Below are 20,781 nucleotides of genomic sequence, written 5' to 3' on the forward strand. Positions count from 1 at the left end.
AAGGTTTATAGCTAAATATTTAGAAATGAAGATTACTTACCAGCTCTGGAGCTGATCAAGGCAAGCATTTGGAGGTCCTCCAATGCACGCTATTTGTTGTCTACGTTTCCATTCAACAAGTTCTTCGTTAATAAGGGAGACCTGAGTATGACCTGTGATGTTGAGGAGTTCTCCAATTTTATAAACAATTTCCTAGTGAAATTGGAAGGAAAAAATATTGTAATTGTATAAGTAAGAGTAATATAGTCATTTTGATGGATTAAAAAATTCTGAATACACACACTATGTGTTCTTTCTTCCTGTGTGTGTTCCAAAATTCCTTCCTTGTTGGTTTATTTTCTGTATATTTGTCTCTGAATTACATGAAAGATATTAAATTGACTGCTCATGACATGGAATTGCTTTTTACATACTTAATTTACATACTTAGAACATACTATTACTGTAATATCCTTGCATTATTGCAAGAGTTTAACATGAGATAAATTGTAAAAATTCGATAAAAGGTCTACTCAGATAACCTCTGAATTCCAATATTCTTCCACACAGGGTGAGGGTATGGTGTTTTTACTCTAAGTGCTGGCTCCATTCCAGGGATATAAAGGCTGCTTTACACGCTGCGACATCGCTGGCGATGTCGCTAGCGATCGCACTCTCCCCGCCGTTTGTGCGTCACGAGCAAATCGCTGCCGGTGGCGAACAATATCGTTAGGACGCGTTAAACGGACTTACCTTCCTAACGACGTCGCTGTGGCCAGTGAACCACCTCTTTTTTAAGGGGGAGGTTTGTGCGGCATCACAGCAACATCACACAGCGGCCCACCAATAGAAGCGGAGAGCAGCCGCATTAATGACACGCCCACCTCGTTGCCGGAGGACGCAGGAACGCTGTTGTTCGTCATTCCCGGAGTGTCACACGTAGCGATGTGTGCTTCCTCAGGAACGACGAACAACCTGCGTCCAGCACGAGCAACGACATTTGGAAAATGAACGACGTGTCAACGATCAACGATTTGGTGAGTATTCGTTAGCGGTCGCTCGTAGGTGTCACACGCAACGACGTCGCTAACGATGCCGGATGTGCGTCACGTATTCCGTGACCTCGACGACATATCGTTAGATACGTCGTTGCGTGTAAAGCGGCCTCAACAATGGGCTTGCATGCCATGTTATATCACATCAGCCCTTCAGGCAATTAGAGGCCTCTAATGAGCCCCTTCACTCACCTCCTTGGGACATAACTGACATCTGGAGGAAGTCAGAGAGCAGCAGCTGGTTCGTCCACAGAATGTAATTGAGAAGTGGCCCTTTAGTGGCAGCAGGGCTCATGAGATATAACATCTTGCATGTTTGTACTTTTTTAATTGTTTTTAACATGTTGGTACACAATAAAGGCGTTCTTTAAATCATTATGATTGGTGTGCATCTGACTCATGTGCAGCAGCCTTTCCTGCAGACAGGGTTTGTGATCGCAAGCAGTCAGATGCTGTCACACAGGCTGGAGTAGCATCTGACTGCAACCAATCACAGATGTTAGGACTTCCAGTGGGTGGGGAAAGCAGTGAATATGCATGAAGGTAAATGAGCAGCCCATAAAGAAGAGTGAGCAGCCTAAAAGCAGTTAGAGCCATGCTGGAGACTTTGTAAGTATAGCACGCTTTCTCTAATCCACCTATCCCTTCTATCACCATTTTTAAGTGTTGAATTCTGGTCCCCATAGACTTAAGCCCGCTTTACACGCTACAATATATCTTACGATGTGTCGGCGGGGTCACGTCGTAAGTGACGCACATACGGCATCATAAGGTACATTGTAGTGTGTGACAGGTACGTGCGATTGCGATTGAACGTTAAAACGTTCATCGCATACACGTCGTTGAATCCTGACGAATTGCACGTCGGGTTGTTGAATGTTCCCGAGGCAGCACACATCGCAGTGTGTGACACCCCGGGAACATTGAACAGATCTTACCTGCCTCCCGCGGCTCCAGCCGGCAATGTGGAAGGAAAGAGGTGGGCAGGATGTTTACATCCCGCTCATCTCCGCCCCTCCGCTTCTATTGGCCGGTTGCCGCGTGACGTCGATGTGACGCTGAACGTCCCTCCCACTCCAGGAAGTGGACGTTCGCCGCCCACATCGAGATCGTATGGACGGGTAAGTACGTGTGACGGGGATTAATCGTTTGTGCAGCACATTCAACAAATTGAACGTGCCGCACATACGATGGGGGCAGTTACGATCGCATACGATATTGTATGCGAAATCGTAACATGTAAAGCAGGCTTTATATAGGGACTGGCATCCGGCCAAATATCCGGGATCAATTCCGCATTTTTTTTTCTAAAGTCCAGTTAGTCCCACTGATCCCGGATATCTGTGAGTTCGCCCATCACTAGTAGAAACACATTACATAATTTTTTCAAAAGCGGGGATAACTATTCCCAAAAAATCTCTCTAGAATTAATTTTCTTTTTCTTTTTTCCCGACATAGGTTTTGTAAAATTTTTAGGCTGGGACTACACGGCGACCTTGGCTGCGACATCTGTCATAAGACAAAAGTTTGATTGGTGTTGCTTCTACATTGCAGTGCAATTCAGGTCAATGAGGATGCACTGCAATGCAGAATCATAGTTGTGACTTACTCCAGGTCCATCCATCCCACCCTGTCCTGCTTTGGATAGCACATGTCTGGTCCATCCGACTGCACTTAGATTTAGGAGGTTTTGTTTCATTGTGTAGAATTCCATCTCCCTCTTGCCTCCTCCCCCCCCCTTGCCCTTCCAGGATCCCTACAGGGTCAGGTGAGAGGAGGGACAGGTAATTTTGCTATATGGTCGTATCATAGTGCCTGGCACACTTTGATCCATACCAATTTTTTTTTTTTTTGTGTGATGATCAGCTCAATTTAGTGATTCCTCTAGCATTTTTTGCATTCAGTGTGTATTTTCCATTATTAGTCTTTGGCACTATTTTCTAAATGTCTTTCAGGGATATGTGACTGGACCCTTATTAATATACTCAGGGACCAAGGGTGATATTTTCATGCATGGACTGAGTTTCTAATCATTGAATTTTTCTATTTATTGTATATTTAGTCACTTTGTTTCACTTTTTGTCATTGGTTTTAAATGCTTTTAGAGGTGTTACTGTCCATTGTGTTTTGTATTGTGTCCATTATGTGTGGATTGTCTTGCATCAATAAAATATCAGGTTGTATTTATATTCTGTGGTGATCCCAATTTTTTAGGTACACTCTTTTTTCCTCTTTTTTTGTTCCCACAGGGATAGTAATTAAGTTTCTTTCTCCCACTTTCCCAATCTCCCTCTGTCTCTCTCTCTCTCTCTCCCACTCTCCCTCTGTCTCTCTCTCTCCCACTCTCCCATTCTCCCTCTGTCTGTCTCCCACTTTCCCTCTCTCCCAATCTCCCTCTGTCTCTCCCCCACTCACCCTCTCACCAGTGAAATCATATTAATTTACACATAAGCTGTTTTATACTAAGAATGTCCTTTGTTGCCTATAACAACCAATCAGAGCTCCTTGACCTGTAACAAAATAGAAGCAGAGCTGTGATTAGCTGCTATAGGCCCCCTGATTAATATCCAGGCTAACTGTCACAACGGCCAAAATACTGCCATAAAGCCCCACACAATTAGTTAACAGGTAAGGTCATGTAACTTACATCAGCCTCCACAACAGCGATGGCTAATCGTCACCACCGAAATCAAATTAACTCAGACATAAGCTGCCTTATACCAAGAATGTCCTTCACTGCCTATAGCAACCAAACAGAGCTCCTTGACTTGTAACAAAATAGAAGCAACCTGTGATTGGTTGCTATAGGCCACCTGATAAATATCTAGGGTAACTGTCAAAACAGCCAATATATTACCTCAAACGTCCAAATAGTTTGTGTGTGTGTGCATCTCTTTCTGTGTCTCTGTCTGTGTGTTTCTTTCATGTGTATACAGTTGTGCTCAAAAGTTTACATAACCCCGGTATATTTTTTGCTTTCTTGGCCTTTTTACAGAGAATATGAATAACAAAAAAATCTTTTTTTCCAGTCATGGTTAGTGATTGGGTGAAGCCATTTATTGTTAAACTACTGTGCTTTCTCTTTTTAAATCATAATGACAACCAAAAACATACACTCAGCTTTATACATTAGATTGGGCTAGAAAATGAGCAAGTTTGGCTGTTTTACTAAGTGGCTCATATTCTAATTGCCATCCTTTTGGCAATGTCTATAGATTTGCATCAGGTTCCAAAGACAAAATGTTTCAACTGCAGCAGAGTACATGTTACGGGGACTTAAAAATACTGGGTCATTGTTGAATATATTTACATACATGATGTTATAAAAATGTATTCTTTATGTGACTTAGAGATATAAGCAATTTATAAGTGTGTGAATTCTCTAGTCTTGAGGTAACAGTCCCTATTAGAGATGAGCGAACCTGAAGTTCAGTATTCGTACCAAACAGACTTTACAAAAAAAAACATAGTTTGAGTTCGGAGTGCAGGTGCGGACCACTCGCACAGGCAGCACTGTACTCGGGTACACTCGGTGCTCAGCCCAGTGCGAGCCGCTTGAAGTGTTTGAATGGCTCACACTGGGGGTAACAACAGCGAGAATGGATGTAGTATGCTCAACTAAATAAATAAATGAAAAAAAATATGGAAAAAAACCCGCCCTCCCTCCTCCAGAAGTGTTCTGTTTATGGCTGGTCGTATGTGGGCAGAGACCCAAACTGCCCAAATAGTGACTCCCATTGGGATTCAGGTCAAGTCTGAGTCCCAAACCAAACTGTATCTAAAGTCCGGCTCAACTCGCCGAACCATATTTTTACATGTCTGCTCATCTCTAGTCCCTATTGCTTCTCAAAGAGCTGCAAAACGAATCTCATCTTTGTTTCTAAGCATTGCATTCCTGATACAAGGGATCCTTTTGCATTTCTGTTACATGGGCCCCTTTTGCATTTCTATTTCAAGGTCTGTAATTGTTATGGACAAGATTATGAACCGTTATGAGTATTAAGAGAAAAAGGAGAGTAAAGGGGGTGTTACACGCAGCGATATCGCTAGCGATATCGCTGGTGAAAAAACCCGCCCCCGTCGTTTGTGCATCACGGGCAAATCATTGCCCGTGGCGCACAAAATCGCTTGGAGCCGTCACACGTATTTACCTGCCTGGCGACGTCGCTGTTGCCGGCGAACCGCCTCCTTTCTAAGGGGGCGGTTCATGCGGCGTCACAGCAGCATCACTTAGCGGCCGCCCAATAGAAGCGGAGGGGCGGAGATGAGCGGGACGTAACATCCCGCCCACCTCCTTCCTTCCGCATTGCCGGCGGCCGCAGGTAAGCTGCAGTTAGTCGTTCCCGAGGTGTCACACGTAGCGATGTGTGCTACCTCGGGAACGACGAACAACCTGCGTGCTCAACAATCAACGATTTTTTAAAAAGGAACGACGTGTCAACGATGGACGATAAGGTGAGTATTTTCCTTCGTTCACGCTCGTTCCTTGCTGTCACATGCAACGACATCGCTAACGATGCCGGATGTGCGTCACGGAATCCGTGACCCCGGCGATATATTGTTAGATACGTCGCTGCGTGTGACGGGGCCTTAACTTGAACTTGTTGTAGTTAACTGTTTGGGGCAGTAAGTGCACTGCGATATACATCGATGTGTGATGTGTCCACTCAATAATTGATAATTGATAAGGCTGAGGGTTCAGGTACAGAGTTATGGTGAGTGCCTTGATAGTGCCTTGAGAGCCCTGACTGTATCTTGGCACGTCTCCCACAGAGAGGAGACGGTTAGGGGGATTTTCTATGGTTTCTGCCAGTACAGAGTTATGGTGAGTGTCTTGAGAGCCCTGACTGTATCTGGTGGAACAGATATTCTTCGCAATCATAGGTAAAAGAATAGGGAGAATACTTAACCTTGGCCTTGATCAAGTTATTGAGACTTGGATGGACCGTCGTCATGAGGTGTATGTAGTGTGAACAGATTTTGGTAGGTCTTGTAATATCAATGTACAGCTGGCATATAGTGAGGTATACTGAGGGTGAGTGTAATTTCATGTCACTCACGTGATTCTTCCTGTAAACAAAAGGCTAGACATCTACGCTGGTGTAGAGGCAGATGAACCTGTTGTATTGTGTTATTGTTGCGCATTGAGATAGAATCTAGATGTTTGTATATATAATGTACGCAGTTTCTTGTGCAGAAGGTCTTGAAAAATGAAATTGGCAGGGATAAAAAAAAAAAAAAAAAAAGACAAGTGACAGAAGGTGAGACGCATGTTGATAAAGAAAATGAAGAATTCTCCCAAGGGGGGAGATTAGATGAGAATTGATTGAAGGTACAGGATGTGATATTGAACGTCAACGAAAGTGAAAGTATTGAGATGGATTAGAAAATATTTAATTCTGAATCTAGTAGCTACACTATGTGTATTTTACCTGTCTATGAAAAATGACATTTTTGTGTACTCACCGTAAAATGTCTTCCTTGGAGCCTTTCATTGGGGGACACAGACAGTGGGTATTATGATGTCTCCACGGGAGGCGTGACACTAGATTTGAAAAAGTGTTAGCTCCTCCCCCCCACAGCATATACCCTAGCTAGACAGGAAACTAGCTCAGTTTGGTGTAAAAGCAGTAGGAGAAGGAGAACCAAAACCACAAGGGTGGGAGCTGTGTCCCCCAATGAAAGGCTCCAAGGAAGACATTTTACGGTGAGTACACAAAAATGTCATTTCATTTCCTTTCTCGCCTTTTCATTGGGGGGACACAGACATTGGGACGTCCCAAAGCAGTCCCTGGGTGGGAACTGAACTATTAACAGTGTATAACATCAGACTTAGGCGGGCTTTGCACGTTGCGACATCGCAAGCCGATGCTGCGATGTCGCACGCGATAGTCCCCGCCCCTGTCGCAGGTACGATATCTTGTGATAGCTGGCGCAGCGATAATTATCGCTACGCCAGCTTCACATGCACTCACCTGCCCTGCGACCGTCGCTCTGGCCGGCGACCCGCCTCCTTCCTAAGGGGGCGGGTCGTGCGGCGTCACAGCGACGTCACACGGCAGGCGGCCAAGGGGCGGAGATGAGCAGGATGTAAACATCCCGCCCACCTCCTTCCTTCCGTATAGCCGCTGGCGGCAGGTAAAGAGATGTTCCTCGCTCCTGCGGCTTCATACACAGCGATGTGTGCTGCCGCAAGAACGAGGAACTACATCGTACCTGTCGCGGCACCGGCATTATGGAAATGTCGGAGCCTGCACCGATGATACGATAACGACGCTTTTGCGCTCATTCATCGTATCATCTAGGATTTACACACTACGACATCGCAAGTGACGCCGGATGGGCGCCACTTTCGATTTGACTACACCGACATCGCACCTGCGATGTCGTAGTGTGCAAAGCCGCCCTAAGAGCTGACTAACAACTGCAACTGCAGTGAACACATACCAAAACACTGTCAGAAAACCGAGCAGTGGCCACTTATAAATGGACCACTGCTGCCTGAAGGACTTGTCTTCCAAGAGCAGCATCCGCGGAAGCATGCGTATGCACTCTGTAGAATTTAGTAAACGTGTGCACACTGGACCAGGTAGCGGCCTTGCAGAGTTGGGCCGCCGAAGCCTGATGGCGGATAGCCCAGGAAGCACCCACTGCTCGCGTAGAGTGGGCCCGCACAGATTGAGGAGGAACAAAACCTCGTGCTTTGTAAGCCTCACAAATAGCAGTCCTAATCCATCGAGAAATCGTGGATTTAGAAGCCTGGTTGCCCTTTTTGTGTCCTTCTGAGAGGACGAAGAGGGCATCGGACTTGCGCAATGGTGCTGTTCTGGAGATGTAGATCCGCAGAGCCCTGACAAGATCTAAAGTGTGAAGGGCTTTTTCAAAGGAATGGACCGGAGCCGGGCAGAATGACGGCAACACAATGTCCTCGTTTAAGTGGAAAGAAGATACGACCTTCGGAAGAAAGGCGGGGGAAGGCCGAAGGACCACCTTATCATGATGGAATATCAGGTAAGGTGAACGACAGGAAAGGGCCGCAAGTTCGGACACTCGCCTGATAGAGGTGATAGCGACTAAAAAGGCAACCTTCCAAGACAGTCGTTGAAGAGAGATTTCTCTCAGCGGTTCGAAGGGAGGAAGCTGAAGAGCTCCGAGAACCAGATTCAGATCCCAGGGATCTAAGGGGTGGCGATAAGGAGGGACCAAATGCGCTACCCCTTGAAGAAAGGTACGGACCTGAGGACGAGAAGCCAGCTGCTTCTGGAAGAATATTGACAAGGCAGAAACTTGTCCCTTAAGGGTACTGAGAGCCAGTCCCGAGTCCAGACCGTCTTGCAGAAAGGCAAGAACATTAGGGATTGAAAAGGCAAGGGGCGACCGATTATGACAGTTACACCAGGAAAGATAGGCCTTCCAGGTCCTGTGATAGATACTGGCGGAGGAGGGCTTCCGAGCATTAAGCATGGTATGAACTACCTTAGAAGAAAGACCTGCTTTGGCTAGAATCAAGGATTCAAGTGCCACGCCGTCAAATGCAGCTGTGCTGTATTCTGGTGGAATATTGGACCTTGCGACAGAAGATCCGGGCGGTCGGGAAGACGCCAGGGAGTGTCGCCGAGAAGTTGGAGAAGCTCTGACAACCAGGCTCTCCTGGGCCAATCCGGGGCCACGAGGATCACTGGGATTCCCTCAGCTTTGATTTTCTTGATCACTCTCGGAATGAGAGGAAACGGAGGGAAGATGTAGGGTAGGCGAAACTGCACCCACGAAAAGACTAGAGCGTCTGAGCCGATCGCTAGGGGGTCTCTCGACCGGGATATGAAGGGATGTATTTTGGCGTTCATCCGAGACACCATGAGGTCCACATCTGGGAGTCCCCAACGAAGAATGATGTGATGGAACATTTCGTCGTTGAGAGACCATTCCCTCGCCACTAGACCTTGCCCGCTGAGGAAGTCTGCGGCCCAGTTGTCTACCCCCGGAATATGGACAGCTGAAATAATGGGGATGTGCTTTTCTGCCCAAAGAAGAAACCTGGACACTTCTTTCATCGCTACCTTGCTGCAAGTTCCTCCCTGACGGTTGATGTAAGCCACAGCCGTGGCATTGTCTGACTGGATCCGAACAGGGAGGCCCAATAGTAAGGGGTGACAGTTCGGAAGGGCCAAAAATATGGCTCTGATCTCGAACATTGATGTGCAGGGAGCGCTTGGAAGGAGACCAGCGTCCATGAACAGTGTGGTGGAGAAACACCGCCCCCCAGCCTATCAGGCTGGCATCCGTTGTGACTACTTGCCAGTGGACAGGGCGGAAGGACTTCCCTTGAGATAGGGATGAGTCTTGAGTCCACCAGACGAGGGAGCTGAGCGCAGTCCGAGATAGGATGCTGGATTCTTGTCCCAGGAGGATAGAAGATCCAGCTGTAGAGGGCGCAGATGGAAATGGGCAAAGGACACGGCTTCCATCACTGCCACCATCTTGCCTAACACTCTCATTCCATTCCGAAGGGACGTGTAACGGCGGGAGCGGAGGGATTGGGCAGCCCGGATCAAGGAAGACCTCTTGTCTTCTGGAAGAAAAACCCGGGACTGTGCCGTGTCTATCAGCATACCTAAAAAGGTGATGCGCTGATGAGGAATGAGGGAAGACTTGTTGAAGTTGATAAGCCACCCTAGCTTTGACAGCGTGACTAGGCAAATCTGTACGCTTTCTGAGCAAACTCGACGAGAGCTCCCTTTGACAAGAAGGTCGTCCAAATAGGGAACGACCAGGATGCCTCTGGGGTGTAAAATGGACATGACGGCCGCCATGACCTTTGTGAAGACCCGAGGCGCGGAGGCCAGCCCAAAGGGGAGAGCCCTGAATTGGAAATGACAGTGTCCTACGGCAAAACTAAGGAACCGTTGATGAGATACACATATGGGAATGTGGAAATAAGCATCTTGAACGTCTATGGAGGCTAGGAATTCTCCCGGTTCCATGGCGGCTAGCACTGCTCTCAACGATTCCATTCGGAAGGTCCGAATCTGTACGAATCTGTTCAGCCTTTTGAGGTCCAAGATAGGGCGGACAGAGCCATCCTTTTTGGGGACGACAAAAAGGTTTGAATAGAAACCTTTGCCGCGCTGTTCCAGGGGCACTGGAATGATAACGTTTGCCTTCTGTACAGAGGCTATGGCCTGAAATAAGGCTTGGCTTTGCGTTTTGGACTTTGGAAGAAGAAAACGCAGAAACCTGTTGGCCGGTAGGGAAAGGAAATCGATTTTGTAACCCGAGGTGGCGATTTCTCGAACCCAAGCATCGTGAGTGTGGTCTAGCCAGATATCCCGAAAAAGCAGAAGCCGCCCTCCAACAGGAGTCGGATCTGAGGGATACCTGGCGTCATGCTGAGGGGGCATGTACAGGGCGGGGTCCTTTGGGTTTAGGTTGCTTGGAGTGGGAACGCCAGGAGGAGCCCCTTGAGGGACCGGATCCTCGATCTGAGCGTTGGGACGATCTTTGGGCTGATGGTTTTTCGGGGGCAGGCCGAAAGGGCTGCCTGCCCCAAGGAGATCTTTTAAAATTCCTGGATACAGGCCGCTTTTGTGGTAGAATGGTACTTTTACCACCCGGCGTCTCAGATATGAGTTTATCCAAGGATTCTCCAAACAGACGAAGGCCCTGGAAGGGGAGTGTGGACAGGGATTTCTTGGAGGCACTGTCCGCATTCCAAATCTTTAGCCAAAGGACTCTGCGGGCGAAGACAGCATTGGCTGCCGTTAGGGCTGACAAACTAGCTGCATCTAGGGAGCCGTGAAGAAAATAATTAGAGGCTAGAGAGAACAAATCAAGGATCTCAAAAGCCACTGGAGGAATATTACAAGAGCGAAGCATCCTGTGCAGGTTCTTACTCCACACACCCATAGCAATCACGACCCATGTCAAGGAAAACAGGGGGCAAAGAGAGGAGCACGAAGCCTGGAAAATAGATTTGACCACAGCATCAACTGCGCGGTCGGACGAGTACTTGAGAGACGCGTTGTCTGAAACAGACATGACCGTGTGATTAGCCAGTCTGGATACTGGCGGATCCACAATGGGGGGAACTGACCATGTCTTAACCATTTCAGATGGAAAGGGATAAGCGAAGGAAGAGAAGGTTTTTTTTATTAAACCTTCTATCAGGGTGATCCCACCGTTTAGATATAATTTGACGAAAAACCGGATCCTGGGCAAAGGACTTAGGAGGCTTCTTGGCCCGCTTGATTGCCGACTGAGAAGTCGGGTCCGGAGGCTGATCAGAAATCAACAGAGAGTGATTGACAGCCGAAATTAGTGTGTCTTCTATATGCCTAGACTCAGAAAGGACATCTGACTCAGAGTCAGAGTCTTGAGAATCGTGACTACTAAAGGTCACAGAACCTCGGTCAGACTGACCATCGTCCGAGTCGGATGAGGCGTAGAGGTCGCAATGGCGCCTTTTGGAAACAGCCTTTTTACGTTCTGGGGAAGAGAGACCAGACGAAGCAGGGAGCCTGTGGACGGCTGAGATATCTGAGCGGCAAGGTCATCTAACCTTTTAGACATTAGAAGAGCCCATGCAGGCATTACATCATCAGACGGGGGTGCTGCCTGGCCGGTGGCCGGAGCAGAATCCAAAGACTGCACGGCATCCTGGTCCGGCAACGTGGTCTGTTGTGACACGGTAGTAGGGGCATCGCAGCCCCGGCATAGTGGATAGCTTCGGCCATTAGAAAACGAGCGTCCACAGGTGGTACAGGCATAGTACAGGTCCGTAGAGGACGCCTGGGAAGGTTTATCACCCTTGCGGTTACGCATCTCAGCAATAGAGTCCTTCAGCCCTATAGGGATAGAGTTATGCCGCTGTTATATGAGTGAGGAGCAAATAGCAGTATTATAAAGTGACTGCTATGCACAGCCGGTATATACCGATAGCAAAATGGCATATACTGTCAAACAGTCGGCATATACCTGCAGACAGAGCCAGTATATACCGCTAATAGCTGATATACACCGCTAGCCAGCAGGCACACACCGCTAGAGAGACAGCGATATACCGCTGAGCAGAGCGGTATATAGCGCTGCAGAAGTGCAGAGCCAAGGAGGCGATCTCACCCGTGTCTACTCCCCACGTGGAAAATGGCGTCCAGAGTTCCTGGCAGCATGGAGGAGAGAGACGGCCCCCGGAGGCTGATTGGTCCCAGGGCTGGGACTAACGTGACGGCCAATCAGGAGGAGAGTCGCTGCAACTGAGGGAGCGGCCTCCAGAGCAGTGAGAGGGGGCGTTGCTAGAATGCAGGCAGACGCCGGGGGCTTAATTAATGAGGCTCCCCGGGAACAAGGGCTGCATCGCCCCACCGGCGCCTCTTGAGGCGGCGGTTTGGATGCAGGGGACAGATGACTCGTCGTCTCCCTACCTGCTCCTGGCTCCGTCTGAAGACGCGTCAGTCCGGGGATGCGGGGATCTCGGGGACGCATCTTCGGCTCAAGGCTGAAGCAGGTCCTCGGCTCTGCTTAGCCCTCTGGAGCTACCTTGGTGTGAGGTGCTTCCAGGGAGCCTGGAGGGGTACGCAGACCCGACCACTTGGGCGCGAGGGAAGACTGACGGCTTGTGCACGCCAGGTTTCCTCTGCCCGTACGCGGGGGGAACGAGGGTGGCAAGGTACCCTAGTATTGCCCCATAATCAAAAATAGAATTAATAAGAAAAAACAAAATAAAAAATAAAAACAAAATAAGCTGGCCTAAGGCACCTGGTAGGGCTCAGGCCAGACATGTCAGCCTCCCTGCTGACACTAGAAAAAACTGAGCTAGTTTCCTGCCTAGCTAGGGTATATGCTGTGGGGGGGAGGAGCTAACACTTTTTCAAATCTAGTGTCACGCCTCCCCTGGAGACATCATAATACCCACTGTCTGTGTCCCCCAATGAAAAGGCGAGAAAGGAATGGCTTCTCCAGGCCCATTATTAGAAGCAACGCCTTCTACCCTATAAGCTATCCCATAGGTTGGACTTGTGTACTGTCTGTGGAGCACTGTGTCCACGTAAGCCCACCCCATTATTTCCTGTCCTGAATGTAGATTTCTTTCTGTCACTCTGTTTTTTGCCCAGCCCTGGGGTATGGGGATATTATGTCAGGGTCTGACAGGAGATAGGGATACGCTGGAGGCTCGGCCCTGACCACCATTAGGTCTACCGTCGAAATGAGGGAGAGCACAGGGTCCCTAGTCACAGGGTCAGCACAGGGGTCCCTATATAATCCATATTCCCAGTGACAGATTGAATACCTCCTGAATGTAGATGGCACAACCCATGTCCACCCCTCCTAGGCCTCTTGAGACGCCATTTTTGGCCAACACCTACTTCCTCTTTTAGCGGCCATTTTATCCCAGTCACTACATACAGTCAGGGCCAGAAATATTTGGACAGTGACACAAGTTTTGTTATTTTAGCTGTTTACAAAAACATGTTCAGAAATACAATTATATATATAATATGGGCTGAAAGTGCACACTCCCAGCTGCAATATGAGAGTTTTCACATCCAAATCGGAGAAAGGGTTTAGGAATCATAGCTCTGTAATGCATAGCCTCCTCTTTTTCAAGGGACCAAAAGTAATTGGACAAGGGACTCTAAGGGCTGCAATTAACTCTGAAGGCGTCTCCCTCGTTAACCTGTAATCAATGAAGTAGTTAAAAGGTCTGGGGTTGATTACAGGTGTGTGGTTTTGCATTTGGAAGCTGTTGCTGTGACCAGACAATATGCGGTCTAAGGAACTCTCAATTGAGGTGAAGCAGAACATCCTGAGGCTGAAAAAAAAGAAAAAATCCATCAGAGAGATAGCAGACATGCTTGGAGTAGCAAAATCAACAGTCGGGTACATTCTGAGAAAAAAGGAATTGACTGGTGAGCTTGGGAACTCAAAAAGGCCTGGGCGTCCACGGATGACAACAGTGGTGGATGATCGCCGCATACTTTCTTTGGTGAAGAAGAACCCATCACAACATCAACTGAAGTCCAGAACACTCTCAGTGAAGTAGGTGTATCTGTCTCTAAGTCAACAGTAAAGAGAAGACTCCATGAAAGTAAATACAAAGGGTTCACATCTAGATGCAAACCATTCATCAGTTTCAAAAATAGACAGGCCAGAGTTAAATTTGCTGAAAAACACCTCATGAAGCCAGCTCAGTTCTGGAAAAGTATTCTAAGGACAGATGAGACAAAGATCAACCTGTACCAGAATGATGGGAAGAAAAAAGTATGGAGAAGAAAGGGAACGGCACATGATCCAAGGCACACCACATCCTCTGTAAAACATGGTGGAGGCAACGTGATGGCATGGGCATGCATGGCTTTCAATGGCACTGGGTCACTTGTGTTTATTGATGACATAACAGCAGACAAGAGTAGCCGGATGAATTCTGAAGTGTACCGGGATATACTTTCAGCCCAGATTCAGCCAAATGCCGCAAAGTTGATCGGACGGCGCTTCATAGTACAGATGGACAATGACCCCAAGCATACAGCCAAAGCTACCCAGGAGTTCATGAGTGCTAAAAAGTGGAACATTCTGCAATGGCCAAGTCAATCACCAGATCTTAACCCAATTGAGCATGCATTTCACTTGCTCAAATCCAGACTTAAGACGGAAAGACCCACAAACAAGCAAGACCTGAAGGCTGCGGCTGTAAAGGCCTGGCAAAGCATTAAGAAGGAGGAAACCCAGCGTTTGGTGATGTCCATGGGTTCCAGACTTAAGGCAGTGATTGCCTCCAAAGGATTCGCAACAAAATATTGAAAATAAAAATATTTTGTTTGGGTTTGGTTTATTTGTCCAATTACTTTTGACCTCCTAAAATGTGGAGTGTTTGTAAAGGAATGTGTACAATTCCTACAATTTCTATCAGATATTTTTGTTCAAACCTTCAAATTAAACGTTACAATCTGCACTTGAATTCTGTTGTAGAGGTTTCATTTCAAATCCAATGTGGTGGCATGCAGAGCCCAACTCGCGAAAATTGTGTCACTGTCCAAATATTTCTGGACCTAACTGTAGTTCCTCTTTTGACACCATTTTAGTCTAGCCGACACCCAGTTCTCTATTTTTGTTTTCAGCCGCCATCTTAGGACCCAAAGCCACTGCTCTGTTTATTGCTGATGCAGCAGAGGCTGCAGAGGAGGGACCTGAAATCCACACTACATTTTTGGTCATATACAGTTAGGTCCAGAAATATTTGGACAGTGACACAAGTTTTGTTATTTTAGCTGTTTACAAAAACATGTTCAGAAATACAATTATATATATAATATGGACTGAAAGTGCACACTCCCAGCTGCAATATGAGAGTTTTCACATCCAAATCGGAGAAAGGGTTTAGGAATCATAGCTCTGTAATGCATAGCCTCCTCTTTTTCAAAGGACCAAAAGTAATTGGACAAGGGACTCTAAGGGCTGCAATTAACTCTGAAGGCGTCTCCCTCGTTAACCTGTAATCAATGAAGTAGTTAAAAGGTCTGGGGTTGATTACAGGTGTGTGGTTTTGCATTTGGAAGCTGTTGCTGTGACCAGACAACATGCGGTCTAAGGAACTCTCAATTGAGGTGAAGCAGAACATCCTGAGGCTGAAAAAAAAGAAAAAATCCATCAGAGAGATAGCAGGCATGCTTGGAGTAGCAAAATCAACAGTCGGGTACATTCTGAGAAAAAAAGGAATTGACTGGTGAGCTTGGGAACTCAAAAAGGCCTGGGCGTCCACGGATGACAACAGTGGTGGATGATCGCCGCATACTTTCTTTGGTGAAGAAGAACCCATTCACAACATCAACTGAAGTCCAGAACACTCTCAGTGAAGTAGGTGTATCTGTCTCTAAGTCAACAGTAAAGAGAAGACTCCATGAAAGTAAATACAAAGGGTTCACATCTAGATGCAAACCATTCATCAGTTTCAAAAATAGACAGGCCAGAGTTAAATTTGCTGAAAAACACCTCATGAAGCCAGCTCAGTTCTGGAAAAGTATTCTATGGACAAATGAGACAAAGATCAACCTGTACCAGAATGATGGGAAGAAAAAAGTATGGAGAAGAAAGGGAACGGCACATGATCCAAGGCACACCACATCCTCTGTAAAACATGGTGGAGGCAACGTGATGGCATGGGCATGCATGGCTTTCAATGGCACTGGGTCACTTGTGTTTATTGATGACATAACAGCAGACAAGAGTAGCCGGATGAATTCTGAAGTGTACCGGGATATACTTTCAGCCCAGATTCAGCCAAATGCCGCAAAGTTGATCGGACGGCGCTTCATAGTACAGATGGACAATGACCCCAAGCATACAGCCAAAGCTACCCAGGAGTTCATGAGTGCTAAAAAGTGGAACATTCTGCAATGGCCAAGTCAATCACCAGATCTTAACCCAATTGAGCATGCATTTCACTTGCTCAAATCCAGACTTAAGAAGGAAAGACCCACAAACAAGCAAGACCTGAAGGCTGCGGCTGTAAAGGCCTGGCAAAGCATTAAGAAGGAGGAAACCCAGCGTTTGGTGATGTCCATGGGTTCCAGACTTAAGGCAGTGATTGCCTCCAAAGGATTCGCAACAAAATATTGAAAATAAAAATATTTTGTTTGGGTTTGGTTTATTTGTCCAATTACTTTTGACCTCCTAAAATGTGGAGTGTTTGTAAAGAAATGTGTACAATTCCTACAATTTCTATCAGATATTTTTGTTCAAACCTTCAAATTAAACGTTACAATCTGCACTTGAATTCTGTTGTAGAGGTTTAATTTCAAATCCAATGTGGTGGCATGCAGAGCCCAACTCGCGAAAATTGTGTCACTGTCCAAATATTTCTGGACCTAACTGTATGCAGTTGTGCCCCATTGTGTTCCCACTAATGAACCTTAACAAAGGACATTGCTGATAGTCCTGTGGAAACTTTTTCCCTTCACTTTTGCATATTTGTTTTTGCTGTACCTAGTATACAATTTATTAGACCATATAGACTGCTCACTATTAGTCCTGGTGGACAGTGAATATTTTTCTGCCTATGGCAGTTGCTGCTCAGCCTAGTTTTGAGATAATCTCGCTTGTATGTTATCCTGCCTGGTACCTTGTACAAGAGTTCCCTCATGTAGAGGGTGGAGGATCGTGTGGTCCTAAGGGGATTTTGATCATCAGGAGTTGGCATATATTAGGGTTTTGTTGGCAGCACCCAGTGATCCTTTGTGTCTTAGTTAGCAGGGTCTGTCAGGAGATAGGGATACGCTGGAGGCTCGGCCCTGACTACCATTAGGTCTACCGTTGGGATGAAGGAGAGTGCAGGGTCCCCAGTTACAGGGTCAGCACAGGAGAGGTAGAGTAGGCACGCTCCACTGCTATTTTTAGTTGTGTATATGTAGTCGGGGGGGTGCTGCTTGCTAGTTACCAATCACTCTTGTGCTCTTTTTCCCCGGGGTTTTAGGGAATATTAGTTTTTAGAATTTCAGTGTTCTCTTGACCCCAATTTACACCCGATGCTCATTCTTACAAACTTGGGCATAGTCCTTTGTATCAGGTCTCCGAGAGCCCATATGCAAACAACTACAGCTGGTAACTCCTGATTACAGAGTGAAGGACCAAGACACCCTCCTTCAAGTGGCAAGATGTATGGAGATCAATCTAGCAACTTACAAGATCACCCCTCATACGGATGTGCTGCATTCACATGGATCTAGTTGTCTGAGAAACACCAACCTAAAGCACCAGTTGAAGATCAATGCTCCGCATGACATCACTGCTCCCTGACAAATTCACCATCTCCCAAAGTGCGGTCCTTAATCTTGCTACACTTCTCCCTCTTCCAAGGGGGGAGTGTCCCACCTCTGACACCTTGGTGGAAGAGGTAGTCGACTCTGGCATAGCTGAGGCAGGAAACCTCTGGATTCGATACAGTGACGGTTACACCTTTAGACCCTGACTTAACCCCTTTGCGGATGGATCAAGATGTTCATCAAGAAGGCGGTTCCACACGGGTATGGCGATGGTAGCAGAAGACGTTGTGCTGATAGAGCAGTCGCTACCCGCATCCCTCTCTGCAAAAGAAGCAGACGTATGTGCTCTCACTGAAGCCTGCAAGATGGCAGCCAACATCTACTCTGTATGGAAGACAAGAGACTTGATCCCCGCCAATGGAACGGTACGCCACTTTGAGGCCATAGAAGAACTGATGGAAGCTTTGCTATTGCCAGACAGAGTCGCGGTGAGTAGGGTTGAGGTCTACATTGGAGGAATCAAGGGAAGCAGTAAGAAATTCTCTCACTGACAGAACATCCAAAGAAGCCCCAAGACCACTTACCACAGAAACAGTCAGTCAATCTGTGCTTTTTAAATGACCCCGACATGAAGAAGAAAGGAGAGATGGAAAGTCTTGAGAAAACATTGTCCTGACCCTACAAGAGCAAGTCTCAGAAGAAGAAGAGGACTGACATAGGGTGCGGCTGTGGGCTCCCGGAGACCATAGGAAGTGGCTAGTGACCTGCTTTTACTGCCAGCCAAAGAGATATGGCAGGCCTTGGATACAGAACTGACCCTACACACCCCATACCATCCACAGAATAGAGGGAGGGTTGGGAGGTCGGGGCAGTGTAGGAAACAAGGGCATAAGAGTCTTCAACTTACATTGTTCAGTGTCAGACACACCCCAGCAGGGACCACTAAGTTGAGACCCCATGAAATCCTGTTTAGACGTACCCCCAGATACTTTAACTAAACTTGTTTGTTTAACCCCTTCACGACCATGGACGGAAAGATCCGTCCTTGTGCCCTGGGCCTTAACGACCAAGGACGGATCTTTCCGTCATGGCGGAATCGCGGCACCGGAGCCTCCGGTGACTGCAATATGTTAACATAAACCGCAGATTCGGGGAGGAGGAGACCTGTTCCTGACCTTAGGAGGGGTGGGGCCTCCTCCCCGGACCTACGGAGGCTGTGATTGGCTGACGAACGCCGCTCAACCAATCACAGCCACTGTAATGTTCCAGCCATTTAAAATGACTGAAACATTGAAATCCAGCCCTGGCCAGTGCAGCTGTAGCACTGGCCACTGGCTGGAGCTGGGTGACCTCACTGGATCACCCTCCCCCAGCTCCACTGCTCTGATTGGAGAGATCGGCCTTGTGACCGATTTCTCCAATCACAGTGGACCTGTTGCCGGTGACCGCCCCCGTCATCGTCCCTGCAGCACGCCAGCACAGTGAGCGTACACAGTGCAATGGCAGGGCGACAAGCTCCGGTCCCATGCTGTTATGAGACCGGAGCATGGGACCCGGAAGTTGCCGCGCTGCCATTGCACTGTACGAAAAGCGTCCCGATCCGCCGCTGCCCTCCGCGATCTGCCACCTGTCTCCCCGATCTCCTGCCCGCACCCTCACGCCCACACCTCCCGATCCGCTGCCGCTGCCGCCCTCCATCTGCCACAGTGCCACCGTTCCCCCCAATCTGCTGCCCGGCCCCTCACCTCCGTGCAGCAGATCGGAGGGAGCGGTGGCACTATGACAGATGGAGGAGGACAGGGATCGTGCACCCTGTCCTCCTCCATCTGTCATAGTGCCACCGCTCCCTCCGATCTGCTGCCCGGCCCCTCCCCCTCGTGATCGGAGCTCGCCCCCTCCCCTCCGTGATGTGCTGCTCGCCCCCTCCCCTCCGTGATGTGCTGCTCGCCCCCTCCCCTCTGTGATGTGCTGCTCGCCCCCTCCCCTCCGTGATGTGCTGCTCGCCCCCTCCCCTCCGTGATGTGCTGCTCGCCCCCTCCCCTCCGTGATGTGCTGCTCGCCCCCTCCCCTCCGTGATGTGCTGCTCGCCCCCTCCCCTCCGTGATGTGCTGCTAGCCCCCTCCCCTCCGTGATGTGCTGCTCGCCCCCTCCCCTCCGTGATGTGCTGCACGCTCCCCCCACCTCTCACCCCCGTGGTCAGCTACCCGCCCCCTCCCCTGTCACCGCCGTGATGTGCGCTCCCTCCCCTGTCACCGCCGTGATGTGCGCTCCCTCCCCTGTCACCGCCGTGATGTGCGCTCCCTCCCCTGTCACCGCCGTGATGTGCGCTCCCTCCCCTGTCACCGCCGTGATGTGCGCTCCCTCCCCTGTCACCGCCGTGATGTGCGCTCCCTCCCCTGTCACCGCCGTGATGTGCGCTCCCTCCCCTGTCACCGCCGTGATGTGCGCTCCCTCCCCTGTCACCGCCGTGATGTGCGCTCCCTCCCCTGTCACCGCCGTGATGTGCGCTCCCTCCCCTGTCACCTCCGTGATGTGCGCTCTCTCCCTTGTCACCGCCGTGATCTGTGCTCCCTCCCCTGTCACCCCCGTGATCTGTGCTCCCTCACCTCTCACCCCCGTGATCTGTGCTCCCTCACCTGTCACCCCGTGATCTGTGCTCCCTCACCTGTCACCCCCGTGATCTGCTGTCCGCTCTCCCTCACCTCTCACCCCCGTGATCTGTGCTCTGCTCACCTGTCTCCTCCGTGATCTGTGCTCTGCTCACCTGTCTCCTCCGTGATCTGCGCTGCGCTCCCTCCCCCACCTCTCACCCTCCCCGATCTGCTGCCTCCTTCATCTCCTGTGATCCAGCTGCCTAGATCCATCCTGTAGGGTAACTATCCCCAATCTCACCTCCAACTCCCCTTCCCACCCATCCCCCCCACCCGCCCCCTCCCCCCATCCTCTGCCGCTCCTGCATCCACTGCGCCCTCTCCCATCCGCCCCCACCCTATCCC

At 48.8% G+C, this 20,781-nt stretch overlaps 1 protein-coding gene across 1 annotated transcript in view; it reads right to left on the minus strand.

Annotated features, from left to right (window-relative positions):
- The window catches only part of STAT1 (signal transducer and activator of transcription 1), an 801,166-nt gene that overhangs the window by 513,380 nt on the left and 267,005 nt on the right, over nt 1-20,781 (minus strand). Inside the window, exon 8 of the mRNA XM_075317825.1 lies at nt 41-192. Within this exon, the coding sequence (XP_075173940.1) occupies nt 41-192 (152 nt within the window). The remainder of the gene's footprint in view (nt 1-40; nt 193-20,781) is intronic.

This window comes from Anomaloglossus baeobatrachus, chromosome 7 (assembly GCF_048569485.1).
Source record: "Anomaloglossus baeobatrachus isolate aAnoBae1 chromosome 7, aAnoBae1.hap1, whole genome shotgun sequence".
NCBI classification, from domain to species: Eukaryota; Metazoa; Chordata; class Amphibia; order Anura; family Aromobatidae; genus Anomaloglossus; species Anomaloglossus baeobatrachus.